The 22,387-nt window shown below is 42.4% G+C and overlaps 1 protein-coding gene across 7 annotated transcripts; it reads right to left on the reverse strand.

Annotated features, from left to right (window-relative positions):
* Window positions 1-1,961: 1,961 nt before the first annotated feature.
* Window positions 1,962-22,176, reverse strand: LOC142075454 (V-type proton ATPase subunit S1-like protein). Of its 7 annotated transcripts, none has more exons than XM_075136808.1 (9): window positions 21,998-22,176; window positions 18,718-19,635; window positions 17,654-18,020; window positions 11,537-11,577; window positions 10,660-10,718; window positions 8,627-8,868; window positions 4,781-4,831; window positions 3,807-4,050; window positions 1,962-2,603 (listed from the first exon to the last, which is right to left on the reverse strand). In XM_075136808.1, exons 3-9 carry the CDS (start codon window positions 17,827-17,829, stop codon window positions 2,301-2,303), a joined length of 1,116 nt encoding a protein of 371 aa, XP_074992909.1. In that variant the 5' UTR covers window positions 17,830-18,020; window positions 18,718-19,635; window positions 21,998-22,176; the 3' UTR covers window positions 1,962-2,300. The 7 variants fall into 7 exon arrangements, with proteins under 7 accessions (XP_074992909.1, XP_074992908.1, XP_074992915.1 ...); XM_075136807.1 differs by having other exon boundaries at window positions 18,718-19,652; XM_075136814.1 differs by lacking the exon at window positions 21,998-22,176 and adding an exon at window positions 13,058-13,245 and having other exon boundaries at window positions 18,718-20,952.
* Between the last annotated feature and the right edge of the window lie 211 nt (window positions 22,177-22,387).

Below are 22,387 nucleotides of genomic sequence, written 5' to 3' on the forward strand. Positions count from 1 at the left end.
ATAACTACTAACTGTACTCCTCCACCCAAGAGATCCTGGGTGTAACACCAGTTGTGTCATGGTTTAGAAAAAGCTGAGAAAAGGAAAGAAATTTTCTTCTTCTTGACATTTTTTTTACTCTTACCTGCATTCTCTTTTTCTTGCCTTGTAAACAGTGGGCATAAATTAATCTCTCTTGTTGAAGTGCATTCCTGCTGAAGGGGCCCCACCCATCTTTTAATTCTGCACTGACACGTGCTGGAGGTTTGCACTGCCGAGTCTCTCGAGCGTAAAGCCAGCAGATACCACCTCACCCTCAACACCAAGATGGCAAAGGCAACATGGGTGGGTTGGAAAATAGCTAGGGAAGGAGGTTTAGAAGGACATGAAGAGTGAGGGACATGATTAGAGGGAAGCTCCCTTATTCCCCATTTATCAGTCTCATAAGAACCTCTTACAGCAACGGCACTAATATTGCCTATTTAAAACATGCAAGAAAATGATAAGTAAGATTTATACTGACAGCATCATCAGATGCTAACCAGAAGGTTAAATGAGCTCTGCAGGAGGAACCAGCGCACTTGTGCTTCAGAGAACATGAGGTTTAGAGAGCGCTGCTCTGCCCAAAGCCACCATGCAGAGCTCTGCAGAGTGGGTATTTTACATCGGTGAATGACGGTAATTTTGGCAGTCAGGCTACCACTGATTAGTGTCAGGTTTTTATTGCCTGACAGGCAAGCAAACCCCAGGCACAACAGCACTGCTCTCCAGACTCTGAGGAACATCACCTATTTAGCACTGGCATACTCAACTCCTTCTAACATTGTCATCAGCCTACATCTGTCGTTGCTGTGTGTAAGCAAAGGGGTCCAAGCCAGCGAGTGTTTTTATTTGCACCTTCTCATTTTAACCTCATTCAGGTTCCCAGACATTCATGGTTTTGCTTGCTTCCTTTATGAAACAGACGAAGTCTGGCAGTAACTGGCCACAGGCAGCCTTGCCCAGACCCCAGAAGTTTGTCTCTTACGTGTGGTTATGCTTCAAAGATGGGGTTTTTTTAGTTCTGAAGTGCCTTCCTAAATCAACTAACCGCTTTGCACTCCACATCGAATCTGTGCATCATCTGTGCTAATAAACAGGAGATCTTTGGACATCTCTCAAGGTGTTTAAAGACCACTGCAGTATAGTTTACAAAGACCACAAACAACTAAGATGATCTATTATCTGAAATTAAAAAAGCATTTGTTTACTAAATCTCGTTTTGCAGAAGATTTTCTAACATGCTGTGGTTTGTATTACTTGTGACCTAAAAGCACTACAGATAGTACATTACTGCGTTCTTCCTTGCTAGAAGTCAGGGCCAAATTACAGGCTAATTTGGAGTTTCCAAACTTTGACTCTAACAGAAGAGAGGATGACTGGGAATCATCTTAATGCTCAGAAGGAGCAGTGAAAATTATATCACAGTATCCTTTTCACTGCTAGGGAGCTTCCACCACTTTGTTTATATATATTTTCAGTTATAGCACTGGCTACCTCCCTTCAGGTAGAATTCCCAAGGGAGACTGATGGCATTTGATAGAAAAGAAATTAACCTAGAATTACAGGGCATAATGCTCATAATCCGTCTTTTGGCGTGGAGTTGAGCCGGGAAGTTAAGGGTAAGCCTTTGACCAGATGTCAACTGTTCTCCCACTAGATCCTTACAGTAAGCCTCCAGCTTAGACAGGGAAAAGTATTAAGATGCTGCTGTACCAGAGCCATCACTACTTCATCAGTCTGGTGGATAATACACAGCTTATACGGCTCTGAAGACTCCAAAGGAGGAAAAGGAGTTTATGAGGACGAAGAGGCAGGGATGTAATTCGGAAAATAAGAGGAAAATGTATACTGAGAAAGGAATGGATGCTATTTCATCACGACACAGAGCAGGGTGGATGAAGCAAATACAAAACCAGGAAAAATCTTGCCTTCTTAAAGAACAAGCAAAGAGATTTTTTTTATTTTGCAATTTTTTGTATCTTTATTTAATTTCAAAGTCTCCATTACTGATTCTCTCTTCAAGACTTCATAAGCTGGATGATGGTTTTGCACTACAGTAATAAACTCCCACGACATGAAATCTCTTACTCACAATGCGATTTTTCTCTCATCTTGTTTCCCAAGGCATCTTTGAGATGGTTATCAGTAAGTAACTGACAGTAACTGGTTAACAGTCTGTTACCTACTTTTCCTTTCATCAGTTGGTGAAAAATCTGCACAAACCACATAGTGCCAGCAGAAGAAAATACCACTTGTTTCACTGAGACAGATGCACACTGCTAAATATAGATTTTACCGAACTGTTGGTTTCTAAGTTCATAGGACTCATTTCCACTGCTTCTCAGTGGCTCTTTCTCATCTCCCACATCATTGTCTTTCATCTGTGCAAAATAGGCAGGAGAAGCTTTGCATTCATAGTGCCTGTCGAGAGATTTCAGGTGGATCAGCATATGAAGAGCATAGGCAAGAACCAGCAGCAGAATCAGTGACATAACCAATCCCATAAGTATTGCTGGAGAGAAAAAAGATGCACAGTCTTTTGCATAGGCAAAATGTCCTTCTTCAATGTTAAAACCTTGAATCTACAAAGAGAACAAAAGGGCTTATATTAAGTAAAGTACTTGCGTCTCAGTTACAAGCAACTTCATGAATTTGCTCCTGATGCCGGTAAGAATTTTTAATTTAATATCTGCTTATTGCAAAATTGTATCTATCAGTGCTGGCTGGGGTTAATGCTCAGAGTTCATCCAGGTCAGTCTTCTAGAAACTGCCAGTTATTCTAATCCCCTTCACTCTGCTGCCCAAAGGATTTGCAGTTGTGTTTTAAACAAAATCTTCTATGATCATCACTCTTGATAGCCCAGTAATATTTAATTGTAAGCGTGGTACCTTTCAAGTTAACGTGCATTTCCAGCATCATTTGTTGAGAATCGCCAGAGTCTCTGTTTCAAACTGCATAAACTTCAACATGACAAACAAGGAAATATTCTCAATTGCCTACCCTAATATTAGATTTTTCTCACCAGATCCAAGTGTGCGGTATATGGCAGCAAATCAGCTAATCTACATGAAATTGCATTCAACTATGGCCAATATCAATAGTGGCTTCAGTTCTAACATGAAGTTTACTACATTGGCATTCAGGGAATTGACTGTCTGCTTCACGAAATCGGTCCACGGGCACTTACCACATGGTGAGAACAGGAAATCAGCTTTCCCCCTCAATTCCCTTTTTCAGCTATTCATGCCCTACGACTTAAGTATCTAAAAGCAAGACATCCTAGTGCAGTCATCTTAGGCTCCCTTATTGTCAAACACAGAAAAATAGGCACTTTCAGAAGATGATTAATCTCATCCTAAAATAAGGACTTAAGATCAGTCAGAGGAATTATCCACTGGCTTTAGAGGCAGGCTGGGGTGACTATAATCAGGGCACAAGGTTAAAATTACTAGACATCAAAAGTTAAGTGAGATGAATCCCATACTTGGTGACTGATGCTGTTATGGATGCAGGGTTTAAGAGCCCAGCTCAGAGAGACATAACACTGAAAGTTACATCCACTCCCTACACTTAAAGGGAAACCCAAGCAAGAGACTATAGAAAATCTATAAGCCCTTCATTTCCTTTGACAGGAAGATAAGTATAATAATTTAAGTCTTCATTCCTATTTCAAGTTCCATGGAGATCCTGTAAACTGTACATGGAAGGTCATTATACTTTCTTGGCAGTGAAGTGCAAAATTTCCCATCAGTCTACCCCTGGGATGCATTTTCCATGACATTACCTGGAAATCAGTAAAAGTGACTTCCCAAAGCTTTGAAAGATCATTTGCAGAGCTGGGTATGAGAAGTGCATCGTATCTCTGCAAGCTGCTCACATGTTCACAGTGGTAGGAGTAACTTGCTGGTGCATATATTCTGGTTGCATTGAACGTCGCTTGTATGGAGTGGTTGTAAAGAAGTTGCAGTCTGTGTAAACTGAACCAGTTCTGAACAGACAGCTGGTAATAGCTGGTTGTTAATAAGAATCTGAAAATATTGTATGGGAAGAAAGATGAGTAAGAAAACAAGTCTAACTAAGAGTTGCAACTATTCAACTCACATGTTGAACAATCTTAGAAGATACACTGGTATTACCAGAGTTTCACCCATTTATATCAGCGTGAGCTCTAGCTCCTTCTATTGAGTCTGGAAAGTGATTTGCAGTTCTTCATTGTTGCAGCTGAAAGAGTTTGCTGCTCTCCCACACAGTGAGAGGAAATGTGAACGGATTTTTTCTAAATGACTGAGAAAAATCTCTGTGCAACATTGGTATTGTACTTCCATCCAAGATATCGAAAATTATTTACCAAGAAATGCTGTTTTCTTCTATTGCCAAGAAGGAAACAGAAAGCAAGTCACAGTCTGATGCCTGAGCAGCCCACACTATCAGTTCTTGCAGCAAAACTCCCAGACAAAAATGTAGCTAATTAGCAAGGTTTAGCACAAATCTCAGACATGGGAAGATTCCATTCAAAAGAGATGACCTGAAGTTTTGTCATGAATAGAAAAGTCAACACAGAAGAAGAAATGCCTTAATAAAACAAGGCAGGCAAATGACAGACCCATTAAATGCAGGTGTCTCAATTATACAATCAACAGTTTCTATCACATTATTTTTGCTTACACAAATTGTCCTAAAACAAATTCCATAAGCAACTGCATAACAATATATATTAACATGTGATTATCTAATATTTTCTTTTTCATATAAACTTACCTAATAACAAGCCCCTTTAAATTGCCAATGTCACCAAACTTCAGAGAAAGCCTAGGTCAAAAAGCAAGTAATGTCAGGCTAGATAAAAACTTCAGAAATCTTAAGAGAAAAAAGCAGCACAAAAGATTAAGCACAGTTATACATGGAGCCTTTTGCTCAGTGTATCTTTGAAGTCCGTGGGAAAAAAACCTGAAAGGATTAAATCTTCCTCCAGTGAAATCCAGTAGTTCACCTATTAATTTGAACAAGGCCTAGACTATCCAGAAAGAATAGAACTGCATGTTTAACTTTCAACACAATTCAATCCCACTGCTTCCAACATCAGTTGACAATTAGGTTCATTTGATCTGTGTTCTCCTTCTCAAGCCATAATATCTTAGTCATGAATCACCTCTGTATGTCATTAGAAAGTGTAAACCGCTGTGTTATTCTCATCTTTTTAAATACTAGAGCATAAAAAATGCAGATTACATTTGAGTTCAAATTTCACGCATGTGTACTTTTAAGCAATATAAATACACTCACTGTGAGGTAGCTCTACAAAGCACATCTGCGGTGAGCACGAGCACCTGAAGTTTACTAGAGTGAAAGGCCCTAGCAGGTTAATTGAAAACTAATGCATACTTTACCATCCTTCTACCATCTCTGGAATTAATGCATTGTAGCACTGCATGATCAAGTGGCATACATTTTGTTGGCTTAATAATAAAATTTTGCCTCTTAAAACCTACATAATAAAGTATAGAACATGCAAGAAAGCAAAACCATTGGGAAGGGGTAGTGTTTTCCTCTCTCTCCACAGAAAAGAGGAGAAAAGGCTAAAAAAGGCTCAGTAGTCACAGTACATCTCTTGACCCCAGCAAAAAATGCCAGCCTCAGCTTCAAACTAAGCATCAAGGTCCTGCTTGCCTTTAGCAGCTGTGTCCCTAGTTCGAGGCTACCCAGAAAACTATGGGAGAAACAAAGAGAAAGATCAGAAGACATGGCAGATGAGATAGCTCTGGGCCCACAGATTTTGACATGAAACCTCAGATATGGTGAAACACTGATAAAAGGCACGTCAAGGGTATGCTGTATGGTTGTTCTGCTTCCTGACTCTTCCTGCAGCTTTTTTAATGAACAATGTGTTTTATAAATTCCCAAATACCTTCCAGCATAACGCATCAAGCAGAATATACAGCCCTGTGGCGGGCTGACCCCAACCAGCAGCTAAGACCCACGCAGCCACTCGCTCACTCCCCACCCACAGCAGGACAGAGGAGAGAATAGGAAAAGCAAAAGAAAGAGAACTCATGGATCAAGACAGAGTTTAATAAGTGAAGGAAAGAGGGGAAAAAAAACACTGAAGTTTTGCGACGGCAATCACTGACCATCTCCCATGAGCAGACCAATGCCCAGCAAATCCCTGAGCAACGGCCACCCTGGAAGACACAACCCCTACCCACTTCTTCTTCCTCTACCCCCGTTTTTATTGCTGAGCATGACGTTATACGGCAGGGAGTATAACTTTGGCCAACTTGGGTCAGCTGTCCAGGGATTGTCCACTCCCAGCCTCTTGCCAACCTCAACCTACTTGCTGAGGGGGCAGAGTGACAGAGAAAGCCTGGACGCTGTGCAAGCACTGCTCAGCAAGAGCCAAAACACTGGTGTGTTATCAACACTGTTTTAGCCACAAACCCAAAACACAAGAGAACTATCTCCCTCCCAGCCAGAGCCAGGGCAAGTCCTAATTTCTTAGAACTCTGTATTTACAGAATGAAGCATCCACTACTGTAACCAGACTACAGAGGTACCTGTGACAGATAGGTAGACAGAGTAGCCTGCTCAAATCTAAGTGTCTCAAAACAGCAGCTCCAGTAGGAGTTCGCAGTCCACCACTGCACTGTCTTTCTGATTTTTAAAGCCTTATGAACAAATATAATACTGTACTTTCTGTTTTGAAATCCTTACTTTTGCATGAGTATATTTTCTATTAGGTTACAATCTACAATAAGACTAAGATTATTTCTGAATTGCAGACCAGAAGAGAAGAAGGAATGTTTGTTAAGTTATTACTTTAAAATATTATTATTCCATTCTGTACCTCTGCCTGTCAAAACATAGTGCTGGATTAGTTCCCATGCTGATGACGTAAAATTTAAACTGCCTTGTTGAATACTATGATACCACAGGCAGAAAACCTGGCTTCTTTTTCAATTATACTTTTAGTTTTCTTGTAACCTCACTAAAATTTCTGTGCACCTTGGGTTATCCTTCACAGATGTAAAATCAGAAAGAGGTAACGCCTACTTCCTGTGGAAACGTCTTTAGACGTACAGGTGAAATGTTGTATAGGAGCTCAACGAAACTGCTGGGTTTGGTCATGTTATTTTTATTGTTGTGTGTCATTACAGATTTAAACACCATTTCCGGGGTAGACGCAATGCTCATGTTCCGTACATGCCCAGTTAGGTATCCACCTCCAAATTTTTAGGCTCTTGCCTACCAGAGTGGAATCAATGACCTGGTATTAGACACGAAGCCAGCCAGCACACTACAAGGAGGGAGAGAAGTAGTCAGGTACACGACAAAGGAAACAACAAAAAATTACATGCCTTTCTATTATAGCCATGGGATTGGAGGATTTTGGATCCAGTAAGGTTAACAGGTGCAAAGCACTGAAAATGCTGAAGAAGTTTATGACAGACTGGGATGTAGAGTTCAGGTTTTTGGAAATCTCTTCAGGTCACATGCAAACCTGTAGTGAATTCATTCTTCGGCTTCAGCAACTCATGGATTACATCCTGGGACTTGGGGCCACCTAACTCTGTTTCTAAATACACATCTGCATCTGGTACCAATGGTTTACATTATTGCTGGCGCACATTCTATGAAGGCATAAGTAGTCATGCACAGCCAGCCCCTAAACTCCCATATTCAGCAGAGGATCCACTATTCAATCTCCCAAGCAACTATGGAAAACAGCTGGACACTAAAGAGGTCAACAGGCACGAACAGGAAAACTGGTTGGCCAGAAGGATTGACTATACCATGGCAACAGATGAAGACAGCTATGTACACCTATGTGCCTGTGCTGGTTTTGGCTGGGATAGAGTTAATCTTCTTTATAGTAGCTAGTATGGGGCTGTGTTTTGGATTTGTGCTGAAAACAGTGTTGATAATGCAAGGATTGTTTTAGTCACCGCTGAGCAGTGCTCACACAGAGTCAAGGCCTCTTCTGCTTCTCACCCCACCCCAGGGAGGTTGCTGGGGGTGCACAAGCAGTTGGGAGGGGACACAGCTGGGACAGCTGGCCCCAACTGACCAAAGGGATATCCCATACCATATGACGTCATGCTCAGCACATAAAGCTGGGGGAAGAAGGAAGCAGGGGGGGCGTTCAGAGTGATGGCGTTTGTCTTCCCAAGTAACCGCTATGCATGATGGAGATGCTTTCCTGGAGATGGCTGAACACCTGCCTGCCGATGGGAAGCAGTGAATGAATTCCGTGTTTTGCTTTGCTTGCATGCGCAGCTTTTGCTTTCCCTATTAAACTGTCTTTATCTGAACTCATGAGTCTTCTCACTTTTACCCTTCTGATTCTCTCCCCATCCCACTGCAGGGGAGTGAGTGAGTGGCTGCGTGGTGCTTAGATGCCGGCTTGGGTTAAAACATGACAGTGCTCCATGAAAGACTGGTCTGAAAGTATATAACCCATGCTGCCCTGCTGCCTGCAACGTCACGACATTATAGGAAGGAGCTTGCCCCTGGGGCTCCACCTAATACAAGGTCTGTTTCCTTGAGTATGTATTTACTAGACTTGTTATCTGGTACTAGTTCCATTGGCACAGTAGAATGCCACCTTACATTGCATTGTCTTCACTGCAGTTTGAATCTCCAACATCCACCGTTGCATGGACACCAAACGTCTTCTCCGTCAAATCCAGCTGCGTGTGGTTTTCAAACTTAATCATGATCCTCTTGGCCCAGAAGAGAATGCAGGGGATGCCGTTAACTGTGACGTTGAGAGGACTGTAGTGGCTGTGGGTGAACGGCCTCCAGGATGCTCTTTCCCACTGTCCTCTCCTGCTCAAGTTGTAGCTGACAACCTGATAGACCACATAAAAGATCAGTATCAGAAAATGTGTATTTCAGGAGTTACTCTCCATCCTACCAGAATAAATGAGGCCAGCACTTGGAGAGCATCTGTGGAGCCAGTTCTCAGCCACAGCAATACTGAACTGAGGAAGCAGAGAAATCTCTGGCTAAGCTGTTCTCACCATGGGAATGGTACCACACACTCCTCTAGCTCCAGCACAACTGGCCAGAGAGCCAATATAAGTTATATCTATTCTGCCTGGGTAGCATCACTGGGGCAAACCACATTCTTAGCATGCTCCCATCTCACCGTAGAGCTGCCCAATATAAAAAATTGAAGCAAAGATAGAATCACAAGGTGCTCACTCCAGCAGAATACTCTCTAGGACACCTGTAAGAATTACTTCAACACGCTAAAGAGAACTCAGCTTGGGCCAAGGACACAGCCTACCACACTGAAAGCACACTAGGCAGATCTCCAGGTGAAAGAAATGTCCAAGTCTACATCTACCTGCAGACAATTTGGCTCCTGACAGCTTTAAAATGGGGAAAATGCCTCCTGCAGAAGAGGATGGCTCAAGTATGGACCCCTGCCTTTACAAAATCAGTCGTTCGCAAGATTAAAACCTTGGGACTGCAGCTTCCATGTCCTCTGTAGACATTAGAAAAATGCTATCCCTTCTAAGCCAAATTTCACAGCAAAAGGAGGACAATTTGGCTGTCAGGCAATATAATTTGAGACAGTGAGTTAGGGCTCAGAAAGGACTGAAAAATTTAACTGTCATTTCCATATCTCAAACTAAAATTTCCAGACACCAACTCTTTTCCATCTACACATACGTCCTACCTGAATATGATAACGTACACAATGTCTGCATGGCTGTTTTGCATGTCATGTGATTAAGCAAGTTCAAATCATGTACAAACAAGAGCAGTATTCTGAGTCCCAGTCATAAACAGCATCTTACCAGGCTCCAGAAGGGAGAAGGGATGCGGTTAAGCTCCAAAGCTTTGTCTTAGCTTAAAGGGAGATTTTTTTTTCCTGTTCAGATTAGCGAATCGCGTCTCCCAGCTCAGACCCTGAAAGACTCCTTTTGATAGTTGACCTTACATATGGCACAAGACTGCTTTAGGACTAAAATTAGTAAGTACTCACAGCAATAAGCTGAAAGCCAGGTAAGATCATGGTCAGAAAAAGTGATGCAACAGCCAGCAAGAAACGCTGACTATGACTGTCATTTGTGTAAATGATAAGGCTGTCTTCTCAGAAGTACAGATGAGAGATATTTAATCAAAAGATTATTTACATTAGATTGCATCATTTGCAGGGTTTTTGATAAGGAAGCCTTTTATGCTCAGTTTTTGACAAGACCTACAGGCTGGACTCGAGAAAAACTCCCACTAAATTTAGACAATCAGCAGTTTTGCTTCAGCTATTCTTTTAGTACCAAGTGATACAAGCAAAATACTGGCCGCAGAAGCCGAACGGCATTGTACAGAATATGGATGATAGGATTTGATTCTTTCAGTAAGACCCTTTGCCCAAACCCACTGCCAGTCAGCACCAGCAACAGCAACTGAAGTCTCACCTCACTTCTCAGAAAAGCAGAAGATTTCTTGTACAGGTTGTGAATTAGTACCACATCACAATGATTTAGACAGTTTTGTTGGCTATTTCTTGTAAACAATGTATTTGTTGGCTATTTCTTGTAAACAATATATTATTTAATTCAGTAATGCAGATTAAAAGATCTCAATGTGCTATGAAAAAACTTCACAGATCCAGTTCCTTAAAACATTACCTGTGTAATTGCTACTTGATTTACGTTAAATTTTGGCTTCACACCACCATAATGTTGACCTGCAGAAGAAAGTGTGTTATTACACACAAAGAAAACATCGATTCATTTATAAAAGCATAATCTTGCATGTTTTTGTGAAAACAATAATTATCCCTGCAGGAAATGTGTATTTCAGAATACCTGATTTTGACTTGGAAAATATTTGGCTTGGTGCAAATACTGCCTTCAATACATCCATTTGCTAGTTTAGTTTACCTTACTTGTGCAACACGGTTCCTCCTCTTTTCATTGAACATCTTGCCATCCTTACTGGGAAGAACTTCAGTGCCCAAAAATGACAGGATTCAGCCTATACATGTATTTAATCACCCCAAACACACTTAACAAAAGCTTCTTTCTTCATACAACAAATTCTATTGTCAAAGCTTGTGTGTTGAATTGCATGGCAAAAGCATCTAACTATGGGTGGGAATTTCTTCACTTGCATTGGCCAGAGATGTGAAGCTGTGACAAATAACCTGACGGCCTGACTGCTTGCCAGGAGACTGAAATTTCACAGATGACAGATCATTTCACAGACACTCTCACAGCTCCATCTTTCAAACATCTAACTCTGTTTTCATTTGGTTAAAAAAAAATGAGTGAAAACTTCTTTCTTCCACATTCTCACCATATCTCAGAGTCAGTCAGTAAATGATTATTTTAACCAGGCAAATCCTTTAAAGGGCATTTTTAGAGGGATATGCTTTAACAACACGATTGACAGAAGAGTCACTAATGCCAACAGAAGCAACATCTGGGAGTGAAGATCTTTTATAGCCGCACTAACAGAGCCAGTACCCAGGCATTCAGCCCACTGAAAAAAAAAAAGCCTTACCGTTTCTTTGCAGAGAATCTTGAACTGAAAACGCACGTAAACTGGAAGAGAGGAGAAAAATATTTATTGTACAGCATCTGGATTTAAACTGCAGCAAGGTTACTGGGGAGAGCTCCTGTTCTTGCTTCATCCAATAAAACATTCGAAACAAACTCAGATCCTTAGCTGGTTAATGTCACAGGAACAGGGCAAATTAATCCCAAAGCCAGTGTACTCAGGCTAAAAATGTCTCTTTTTCAGAGATTCCTCAGATGGAGCAGCCCAGCCAGGCATGCCCATATCCTTACCATATTGACTAAAGGCTTCATTACCCCTCTTGACTCTTTCCATAGGACATCAGTTTTGGGTTAGAGACTGAACCCGTCCCAGCCCACAAGCAGGGGAACACAGACATAGCACTGCACCATCCTCAGCCCCCCGTGAGGATCAGAAGCAACATGTTGAATTCCTCCAGGACAGAGCAAATGCACTGGGCTAGTATGCCCAGATTTACAGCCATCTAAAGACAGCTCCTGAACAGTTCCAAGCAATCCCAAATCCCATGGAAGTCAGCTGCAAGGCTGGGAGCGAGTGAAGCGCATCTCAAGAGACAACTACCAGGCTCGTGAAATTTTCAGTCTTTGATTTTCTTCTTTGGTATAATTTAGGGATAAGTCTTCAGCTGGTGCAAGTATGATCTGCTTGCCTGAACTGGAGAATGCAGCCCAGTGGATTCACGTACATCACCAAATGACCTACAAGATCAAAAGAAGTCCAAGAAACCAGGCTCCCCCTTAGGACCAGACTCCACTCCTTCAGTCACAGGAACACCTTCCTGCCTCCTCCACACCACAGCAACTTCCTTAGGACCTGCAGCCCCCTACAGTGAATTGATCTACTGATCTGATGACATGTGCCCACTTCTCATGTTTGCTGTCAGCGTTCCCCAGCAGGTGAACACACCGGCCCTCCCGCACTCACAGCCCAGCATCATCCCCCAGAGACCCTGTACACCCTGCCCTACTTCTGCCCGCACAGTGCCTTCCAGGCTGTAAGCTGTGGTGAGGCTGGAGCTGCCTCACAACCACTTCATGTGGAAATACACTTCCATCTTCTTTTCTTGCCTTGTTTCTTACCCGCTTTCCAACCCACCACAAAAGCAAATACTTGAAAAGATATAGGCAAACACCAATACATAAGGTCTAGGAATAAAAGCAGTTTTCAGTATTTATATGTAAATTGTACCATAAGGTATTTGAATTGCAGGGTCAAGCCTTGGCCTGGCTGTGGAGCCCTCAAACAGCTGGGTGAACCCACTGGACTACCTGGGTAGGGAGATCTGCGTTACCCACTAGCATGTATTTCAGGAGTGATCCCAACCTAATTTCCACCGCGGCATCCTTAATGGCAGATAAATATGAGTCTGAACAATGTAATGCCAACAAAGAAGAAACGTGGGATGGCTTAGAGCCTGCCTTGCTTGTTGCCATGCCCATGCGGCTCTGGCAGTCAGGGAGTTTGATCACACTGAACCCAGCTCACCTGAAACGCATGGCAATGTTACCAGCTTCAGCAAAGCCCAGATTTCACAGGCAATGTCTGGTTTACATTCGAGGTTCAGGAGGGCAGCAGGCTCTTTCTTCTGATCAGTGTCTCTTCCGTGAGAATGTCCTTTCACAGACATACTCTCTGCTGCCACAAATAGATCTCTTGTGTCCCCTTGCAACCTCCTCAAACCCAGAAGGCAAAACAGACAAAAGTGAAGCAGAGTCTGTATTCCAGCTTGTCACTTTGCCGCCAAACACCTGGTCTGATGAGCAGCTTTGCTCCAGACCATCGGGAAGGTTGCTCAGTCCCTTCAGCAGCTGGGGCAATAAAGCAGAAGACAGTCTCTAGAGAAAACATAACACAGCACAAAAAGACAGCTAGGCTCTGCAGCACCGCAGCAATGACTGTGATCCGAGCTGAAAAAACCTTAAAAAGATCTTATCTTCAAAAAAGTTCAACGTAGGTAACAGTTTAAAATCAGTCTGGCAGTTTTAATTACATATAGTGAGACCAACTCTCTCCTCAGTCAGAGCTGTTAAATCCCAGGTGACTTCAAGGAGGCTGTGCACTTTCAGAGTGGGTCCCACTCTCCCCCACCACGCTTTTGGAGCCAGGGTTAATGCTGAGCTGAGTCTCTAAAGCTGCTTGAAGGTCTCGTCCCAGTAGTGAACAGCCTTCAGAGATGGGTGGAAATAATCCTCATTTTGACAGACAGGTAACAAAAGACATGGTTAAAATGGACTGAACATTGTTTTCTTGCTCAGGTAAAACTCTCTCTTAGGTTGTTTAACAATTAGGAACATGGGTTTTGTGATTTGATGCAGCCTTATTTTTCTTTTCTAGTCTTCCTTCATGACAGATTGTGCCTTCAGGCTGGAAAAGGCAATTTTGGGACATCTTTTCATGATAATAGCCACAAAAATGAGGCACACCAAAAGGAAATTAATGTAAATTATTTAGTTATACTAACTTTAGTTATCTTTAGTTGTACCTATATATATTTAGTTATGCTTAGTTATACTTCTAGCTCCTCCCTATACACATAATTAAAAGCTCATAGCCCATTACTCCAGTTTGGAAATCACCATGCAGACTAAAACATTGGGATGAGAGGAGGCTGGTGTAAAATTGCATAATTAATTTCATCCCCTGACTGGACTTTAAAGGTTTTTATGTTGGTTCTGGGAAGAGGAAGGGTTATTTTTGTTTTCACGATTGTCATTTTAAAAAAAAATCATTACTTAGCTTCCCATCTGGGATAAGGCTAATACCATGGTCATGCCAATTAAATCATCTTGAGAAATGTTAATTCAGAGGCAGCACCAAGCCTTCAGGAGAGCATACAACGAATATACGAGGCATACTCATTGCGAACGCCCCTGTGGGGTTACCTCCTGAGCAGAATGGTTATAACCAGCCTCCACGCAGCCCACGTGTGCAGGCTGGGCGCTCGTGACAATGCAGTTTGACTCCTGTACATCACATGTAAAACAACAGCAATGTGCAGCCATGCTGCTACAGAAGAAATGTCAAGTTTCTGCTCTCAGCATGAAGATACTCAAATATAGATGAATGTGCCCAGCTAATGAAATATTCATGCTTTCATGAGGAATGCAGCAGAGAGAGTGACCCAGGAACCACCGCTAAGTACCACAGTATGACAAATACGATCAGCCACATGGCAGGCACACTTGGGAGGCAGGCGGAGGCATGCAAGTCAAGTATCTCCACCTAGGTACTCTTGTTCGTTACCCTGTTTACTAGCAATGCTGGCTGCCTCCTTTCCTCCTGCACAATGCATGCAGTCCTGTTAGAAAAAGGCAAGGGCAATCCATCATGGCAAGGTTTGCAGTCTTTGCTTTGTCCTACTAAAGCCAGATCGCTATGGCACAGTCTATTCAGTGGCGCAAGGGAGGATCGCCTCCCAGTTTCTGAACAAGCACAAGTTGAAGTTGATGTTATCGAGTCTGTCAGCTGCCTTTGACCCTCAGTAACCCTGAGGTGGCACAGAAGTGTGTGATCTGTGACAGGAACGGGTGGCCTTCAATAGCCGTCCTGCTGTCAAATCAGCAGTCTTTCCAATCAAAAGGCAAGCTGTGGAATTCACAGGTGACCTCTGGCAGCAAGGCCCTTTTGTCCTCAGCTGGAACATGTTTCATAGAACAAAAGCATTGTAAGAAGAAATGGAAAAATAACAACACATTAAAAATGTGTATTCCCTTTTTTACATAAAAACGTTAAGTACATATATGAGAGACAGGAAACTAGCTAGCACTACAGCCACTTTCTCCACTGCCTGCAAAACTATCAGCAAACAGTGGCTAAAACTGAAATCTGTGAGAGCAAATCATTTTTAGCACACTGAATTAGAGACTAAACTTTTAAATTTATCTTTTTTTTCAGCTACTCTGCCCTAAAACTTCAAATTCAGTTGCACACATGGTATATGTTTTGATGACTAATATTGTTCCTTACCAGTTTGTAAATAACTAGCCCAGATACACCCAGACATGTATGTTGTATGTTGAATTTACCATACCAAGTACGTCAGGAACCCACATGAAATTGGATTAGCCCTAATACAAAGCACTGGGATTACTAATCACTATGTAAAACCCAATTAAATAAGATTATAAGTATAAAGAAGTGTAAATTCCCTCTTATCAGAGGACATTATCCATCTACATAAGACAACCAAGTCTAGCTTGTTTGTCTGAAAAAGTTCATATAGGCTCCAGCCCTTGAAGACTTCCACGTGAGCAGTCTCTTGTCCACTCCAGACGAGCCGCCTGAATAAGCCTGGCACTCAACAGCAAGCGAGTGTGGAGGCCATAGACAGTTTTCACGCCACAAAGTTAAAGGAAGGCATATTCACACTGCCTTTGACTCTTCATATTGCTGCTCTGACAAACTGCATCAAATGGCAAAATGCACTCTCCTGCAATATTTCCATTATTTCAGAATTATCACTCTAATACTAATATTGTCCAGCTGCACACTACCTCACTGGCTGCTGAACTAGTTTCAATTAGCTTAATGAAGTATTTAATTGGAAAATAACATGTGAACCTTCAAACGCACTAAAAACAAAGTTATGACGAAAGATGATGAACGCTTGCTGAGCATGTGGTAGCAATGAACTGGTTGTAGTCCTAGGGACATTGGTCATAAGTAATTTCAATGAAGTTATTAAAATTATAAATGTGTAAGCCTGGGAGCTGAGATTCAACGCAAAAGACAGTTCCTTCTAAGAAACATCCTAACAAAAAATGTTATTAAGTTTTACATGTATCTATTTAAGTTCTCTCATTAAGAAATATCTGCATGACTCCTATAGTTTTTAAATTTTAAGTATTCTGTGTCTTATTTTGGTAGTCTCATGTGTGATTTGACACAGGGAGACAGATTTACATAATTACTTTACAATGCACTGAATACTGGGGTTTGATCTGCACTTTAATGGATGTCCACTAAGAACTGGATCAGAACGACAAGACACTCGAGCTTTCTTTTTTAATATAAAAAAAGAAATTGAGCTCACAGAACTTCTAGCAGATTCTAACACTGTGCAGGCACAACCTCACCTCCACTGAATGCAAAGGCAAAATAAGCATTCAATTCACCGGCATCAAGATAGCAACTTCATTTCTTAACGTCTGTTAGAATAAAGTTCATGCAGTGCTCCACTGCTTGCTCTCTGATTTTGATCTGATTGCAGAAAAGTGCAATTATACTAAGACACTAACAAATCTGAAAACTGGCAGAGGAGAACAGCAAATAAGCTATTTAAATGAAAACATATTGTAGTATTTATTGGTAACCGACTACCAGATCTCTTAATACAAGCTTAAGCAAATCACCACATGTCCTTCTTGCCTTAAATGCACAGATTTTACTGCCAGCTGTGATCTTCATCAGCACATTTGAGCTGTGTTATTAGTGATTTTGGGGCATGATTCAACTAATAGAGTCTAGGCTGTTTTCACTTTTGTAATGCTTGGCTCTAGAAAGTCCTCTCTTTCCCCTGCTGTGATTTGGGCTTCCTATTTATATTTCATTAGAGAAGAAAATAGCACTATAAACAATGATAAATCCAAATCTCTAGCAATTTCCTAAATTTAATACTTCTTTGCAATATCGAATTCATGTTTTAAATATTCATTCTACACAAGTAGAATATTTTAGCACCTATGTTTCTTGGAGTAGTTTTCATGCCCTTGCTGTTTCATACCCCTTTTCTATTTATAATTTCCTTTTCACACAGACCAGGGAAAGTCAGTGTGAGAGTCATTAAAATGTAATGGAATATATGACAGATGCCCAGAAAATACTCATTTTAAAACCATTTCTAATATTGTTTATAAAATTGTTTTAAAGTTACATTTTTAATGCAGTGTAGGCTTCAAAATAATTCATTTCTGTATTAGCCCTAGGTGTTTTCAAACCTCAAAAGAAAATTAAAATCACGTCCTGACATTCTTAACTGCGATTGAATCTCCTTCCACACAGCACAAATGACCAAATTACAAGATTTAAAACATGCACTCAACTCCACCAACAGAGTTTGCGGATACACACTCAATTACTGACCTGCCATCCACTGTCGCAATCATTTGCTCCACAGATGCTGTGAATCCCACATACAAAAAAAGCAGTAGGAACCTAACGGCAGCGTTTCTTTCCATTGAGAAGACAGCCAGTCCCTCCACACCCAGCACATCTGCTCCTCTGGTCCAGCGAGCAGCCGGGCGCATGCCTGGCAGCATGACGGGCAGCAGATCCAGCCAATCAGGGGCGGGATTCGCCACTCCATCGCCACACCGCTACCCACGGGAGAAATTCTTCATGTGCTCAGGTTTATTCTGATGGCAGACACCTACCGCTGGCACATTCCAGCTTCCTTGTGAATTAAAGATTACATGTTCTGGGGAAATGGTACCAGGATGCAAGCTGTTTGCTAAGGAAAAAAGAAATAAAATCAGATGGTCTCTCCAGGCTCTACAATCACACTGAAGAGCACTTCTTACCTGTAAGAACCTTAAAGAAAGGTGAAGGTGCTGTTTCCAAACAGCTCTGAAATTTCTCCTTCCATTGATAACCAGAGAAAGAATTACATGTGTTTTGAAGTCTTACAATACCTTCAGAGTAATAGTATTATCCCCATTTTACAGATGTGAAAGCAGACATAGCAAGCTTAGAAGTCAAATATTTGGAAGTCATTTCCTGTCTTCAGCACTAATTCAGTTTGTGTGTGTCCAGCTTTCTGGCTCAATTGTCTTTATATTCACAGATAACTCTAAGCCAGACCACAGCTGTTAAATGTCCACAGAATTACAGTGCCTCTGTTTCTGGACTGTCAGACCGAGACACCAAGGTGCATACGCACCACTGTGAATACGGCAGGTTGGTTCTGGGATGGGTCATTCTCAAAAGATACGTGGGCATGGGTGCCTCTTCTGAAGACCCTCTGTCCTCGTCAGCCTTCTCAAAACATACATCAGCTGTGCTCATGATGGCAAAGAAGAGGGCAAGGCACATGAGCTGACTCCTCAAACCCGATGACCCACATGCGTTCTCCACACATAGCTCACTAACTGCAGCTTGCATTCACAGTGCCTATACAGGACCAGGAAAGCTGAAATCAGGATACTTACCGGTGGACCAGGCGCAACGTGCTCTGCAGCGCGCTCATGGGCAGTCTGGCCACCTTCATGAACACAGCTATGGATCTGTGACCAGTCTGGAGGGAACTCCGGCGCCCAGGCAGAAACGGGTTCTTGGTACCCGCCTTCAGCGTGGGCGGCTCACTCTCGAAAGGAAGCTCAGACCAGCACTTAGCTGACGTTTAGTCACACTGCACCCTTCTCCACTTAAATATCAATCACTGCTCCTGCTAACAGCTATGTGTATACACCTACCTATGGACACACACGCACACACTGCCTTCTTGCTCGGCAGCTAACGTCAGCTACCCGCTGATGTGATCACACAGTAAGCCCTACTTCACTGATTAAGAGTTCCTGTCTATTGCATTCCAGATATAAGATAAAGATAGTGGTTTTAGCATTGTAACTATTAAAAAGGATTTACCATCTTAATTAATTTCTTTTTCAGTGATACAGAGAGTATTCACTAATCTTAAAACTCAACAGCTTGTCCTCAGCAGTACTGCTTCTATCCAATTTAAGGACGAATTCAGATACTTACGTGAGAATCCCAGCTTGAAAAATGAGATAAGGGAGCGTAGTGATAAGCAAGGACCAGTCAAAAATAATCTCTCAATTTTCTGTGAAGCACCAGAAATGTATGATGTTAACTTGGAATAATCACACCAATACAGAGCTGAAAATTTTTAAGCAGCCCTGGATGGAGGCAGAAGTGCCATACACCTTGCTAAAAACTGTGAAGCTACTCATGTCACTGACTTTTTAAAATGTTTTAGTGCTCCTGAACCATAGTCCCTTCAAAATAAGTGGGGTGGGGAAAGGCACAGAGGCTTTCTGACGGTGCCTTCAGATTTCATTCATGTGCTGCTGTCTTCTAAGTGTTCCTCATCAGCATGGGAGCAAAAGCTAAAGAAATAAAAATGCTGAAATACAAACCAGTATGGCACAAATGAACAAATCATGTGTCCTCTGAGGGCACAGAAAGTGAGAGAAAGTAGTATAAACAACACGTGGCAGGCCACAGCTAAAGTCAATACAGGCTGAATCCAAAATAACGTCCTGTAGTCCATTCTGTGACAACAGAATGTTTATTTGTACCTCCAGCCTGTGTGTTTCCATGGTGCTATCAATTTCTAAAGGGAACCTGCCTTCTTAGACCACCATTTCACATAGTCAAAGAGGGGAAAAGAACATGTCAATTTGCTCAGAAACAAAGGGGGTTTTGCAGACAACCAAGACAACATGTAACGCCAAACTGCTAACATACGTTAAACCCGTATAAATCAGTGAAAATATACTGACTTCCTCACTATACACTAATACAACGGGTGCTGATAGTAACTCACTAATCAACAGTCATAATCTGAAATAATAGTAGAAGCAAAGAGCATGAAGAAGTGTCTTTCCTTATCTCTTTACACTTGTTAATAACAATAATAATAGTAACAACAAACAACAACAATAATATTAAATATTTGATACAGTTCCTAAAAATGTTGCTTTTCTATGAGGTTCAAGCATAAACAGACTTACATGGTATCTAAAATGAAATGAGACTGACTGAAAGCAAAGAAGTCATCCTAAGCATTTACTTCATTCTGGTGAAGAATGATGACAATACCATCATCTCTGCATTACTGAGTTTAAAAAGAAAGCTTAAATGGAGCCTTACATGCAGTAGTCCTCATAAGGGCATGATTAGATCAGCTGTTGTGATTCAGTTGACTAATCGCTGTTGTACATTTGCCTGTTTCACATTGAAATCAACCAAACAAAGCTTGCTCGGTCACATGCTTCAACTACATACATACACAGTCGACAAAGGGTGAACAGAGGGTCATGGGCAAAGCCCACACACTATGTTAAGGAACACACGAGGTCACATTCAACTCCACAAAGGCATCCAATGAACCTGCTGCAGGACAAAGTCAATGGGAAGTCAATAGTTTTGTTTACATCCTATAAGATGGGCTATGGTGGGCTAAAAGCGGCCAATATTCCAAATAAGATTAAACTGCTGTTTATCATCTTTTTTTCCACCTCTGGCAACAAGCTTTTGTTCATGATTACTCTTCATGCAAAACTCATCCTTTGATGATAAAGCAGCTACCACTTAGTCCTTTTTTACTTAGTATCATGGCAGTTCAGACATTTCTACCGCCAGGGAGGAGGCACAGCAGGAGATCTTACTGTACTTTAAACACGACTCTTTTTTTGCATCTAGCTCGCAGAAAAGGTAGTTAAGAAAGCAGCTGGCAATTATATTCAGTGTAAGGGTTCACAGTTTTGTGAGGTTTGTGAAGCAAACAATCAGAGACTGATAGGTTAGGCAGCCGATACTGCTGGCATCCCACACATCCCCGAATGTGTCACCACAGTCCAGCAAACGCCCTGTCAAATGGGATGATTACATGAACACTGATGGAGACTCCGAGGTGACAGCTGTTCTGCCCGATGCTGCAATGATTATACATACACAGAGTTTGCATGCGATGAATGAGACCGCAGATGTAATTTTAAACATGGATAATTCATCTTTGGCTAGCATCTCCTCAGGCTGACAACGACACAATCTATTTTCAACACAGTTTATAGTTACCTTCAGATGACATATCTGGTCACCATGAATTGAGAGGCTTTCTAAAATAACATGTCTCAACCAAAGTATGAGGTATCAGCCACTGTACAAGGTACTAGCACTTAATATAGCATTACTTTGAAACAGGCGTGGTTCCTCCAATTCAGATATATTCACAATGCACTGGCAATGCAACACAAGCATGGACAGAAAATTTGCCTTAATATATAGAAAAAGCTTGTCTTACTTCCAGCAAAATCCTCTCTCTGGGCACCTAATTTGCCTGCAGAGCCTTCATCTCCACCACGCAGGCTGGGATGATGCACAACTTAATCCTGTCACAACTCTCTTTCCTGCTTCCCTGCTACTCTTTCCACCCTTCCTAACAACCCCAAAGGATGCCATCCTATCTCGAGAAATCTCCACACGGTCTCCAGGCCCTACTGCAACTGGTCTGAATGGAGACTGGATCAAGCATGAAGCTTCTGATTCTTAGTCTACCTTCACGGGAGGGGGACCACACACAAAAAAAAACCACAAGAAAGCTCAGTCTACGTTACAAGGTAGAGCTACCCACTGTGGAAGGCGGTCCCAACGCTTGTGTATCTCCACTGCCCTGGAGAATGTAACTGGCAGCCAGAGGACTGATTTGTTTGTTTTACACCCATCAGCGTTTTGTAAAGTACTTGCCGTTCAGGTGCGAGAAAGCCACAGGCTCTGAGGTACCAGACAAGGTAGCCAAAGCCCTAATTCTCCCTCCGATTTTTCTTCAGCCTCCTTTTGTTGTTCTCCCTGCTGGAAGAGCCGCATGAGGAAACACTGAAAGCACTTCACACGCTGGGGCTGCGCTAAGGGAACTGGGCGGGCACGGCCGCGGCCGGCGGCGGAGGCAGCAGGCCGCGCCTCGGGCGGGGCTACACGGACCCAAAATGGCGGCGGCGCGAGGGACGACGGGAGCTGTAGTTTCCCGCCCCGTGGGGAGCGCGGCTGCCGCCGGGCCGGGCCGGGGGAGCGGGGCTGCCGCCCGCGGGGGCGGTGGGGACGCGGGGCATGGGTGCCGGGGAGCGAGGGACCGGCTGC

The sequence above is a fragment of the Calonectris borealis genome, chromosome Z, assembly GCF_964195595.1.
Source record: "Calonectris borealis chromosome Z, bCalBor7.hap1.2, whole genome shotgun sequence".
NCBI classification, from domain to species: domain Eukaryota; kingdom Metazoa; phylum Chordata; class Aves; order Procellariiformes; family Procellariidae; genus Calonectris; species Calonectris borealis.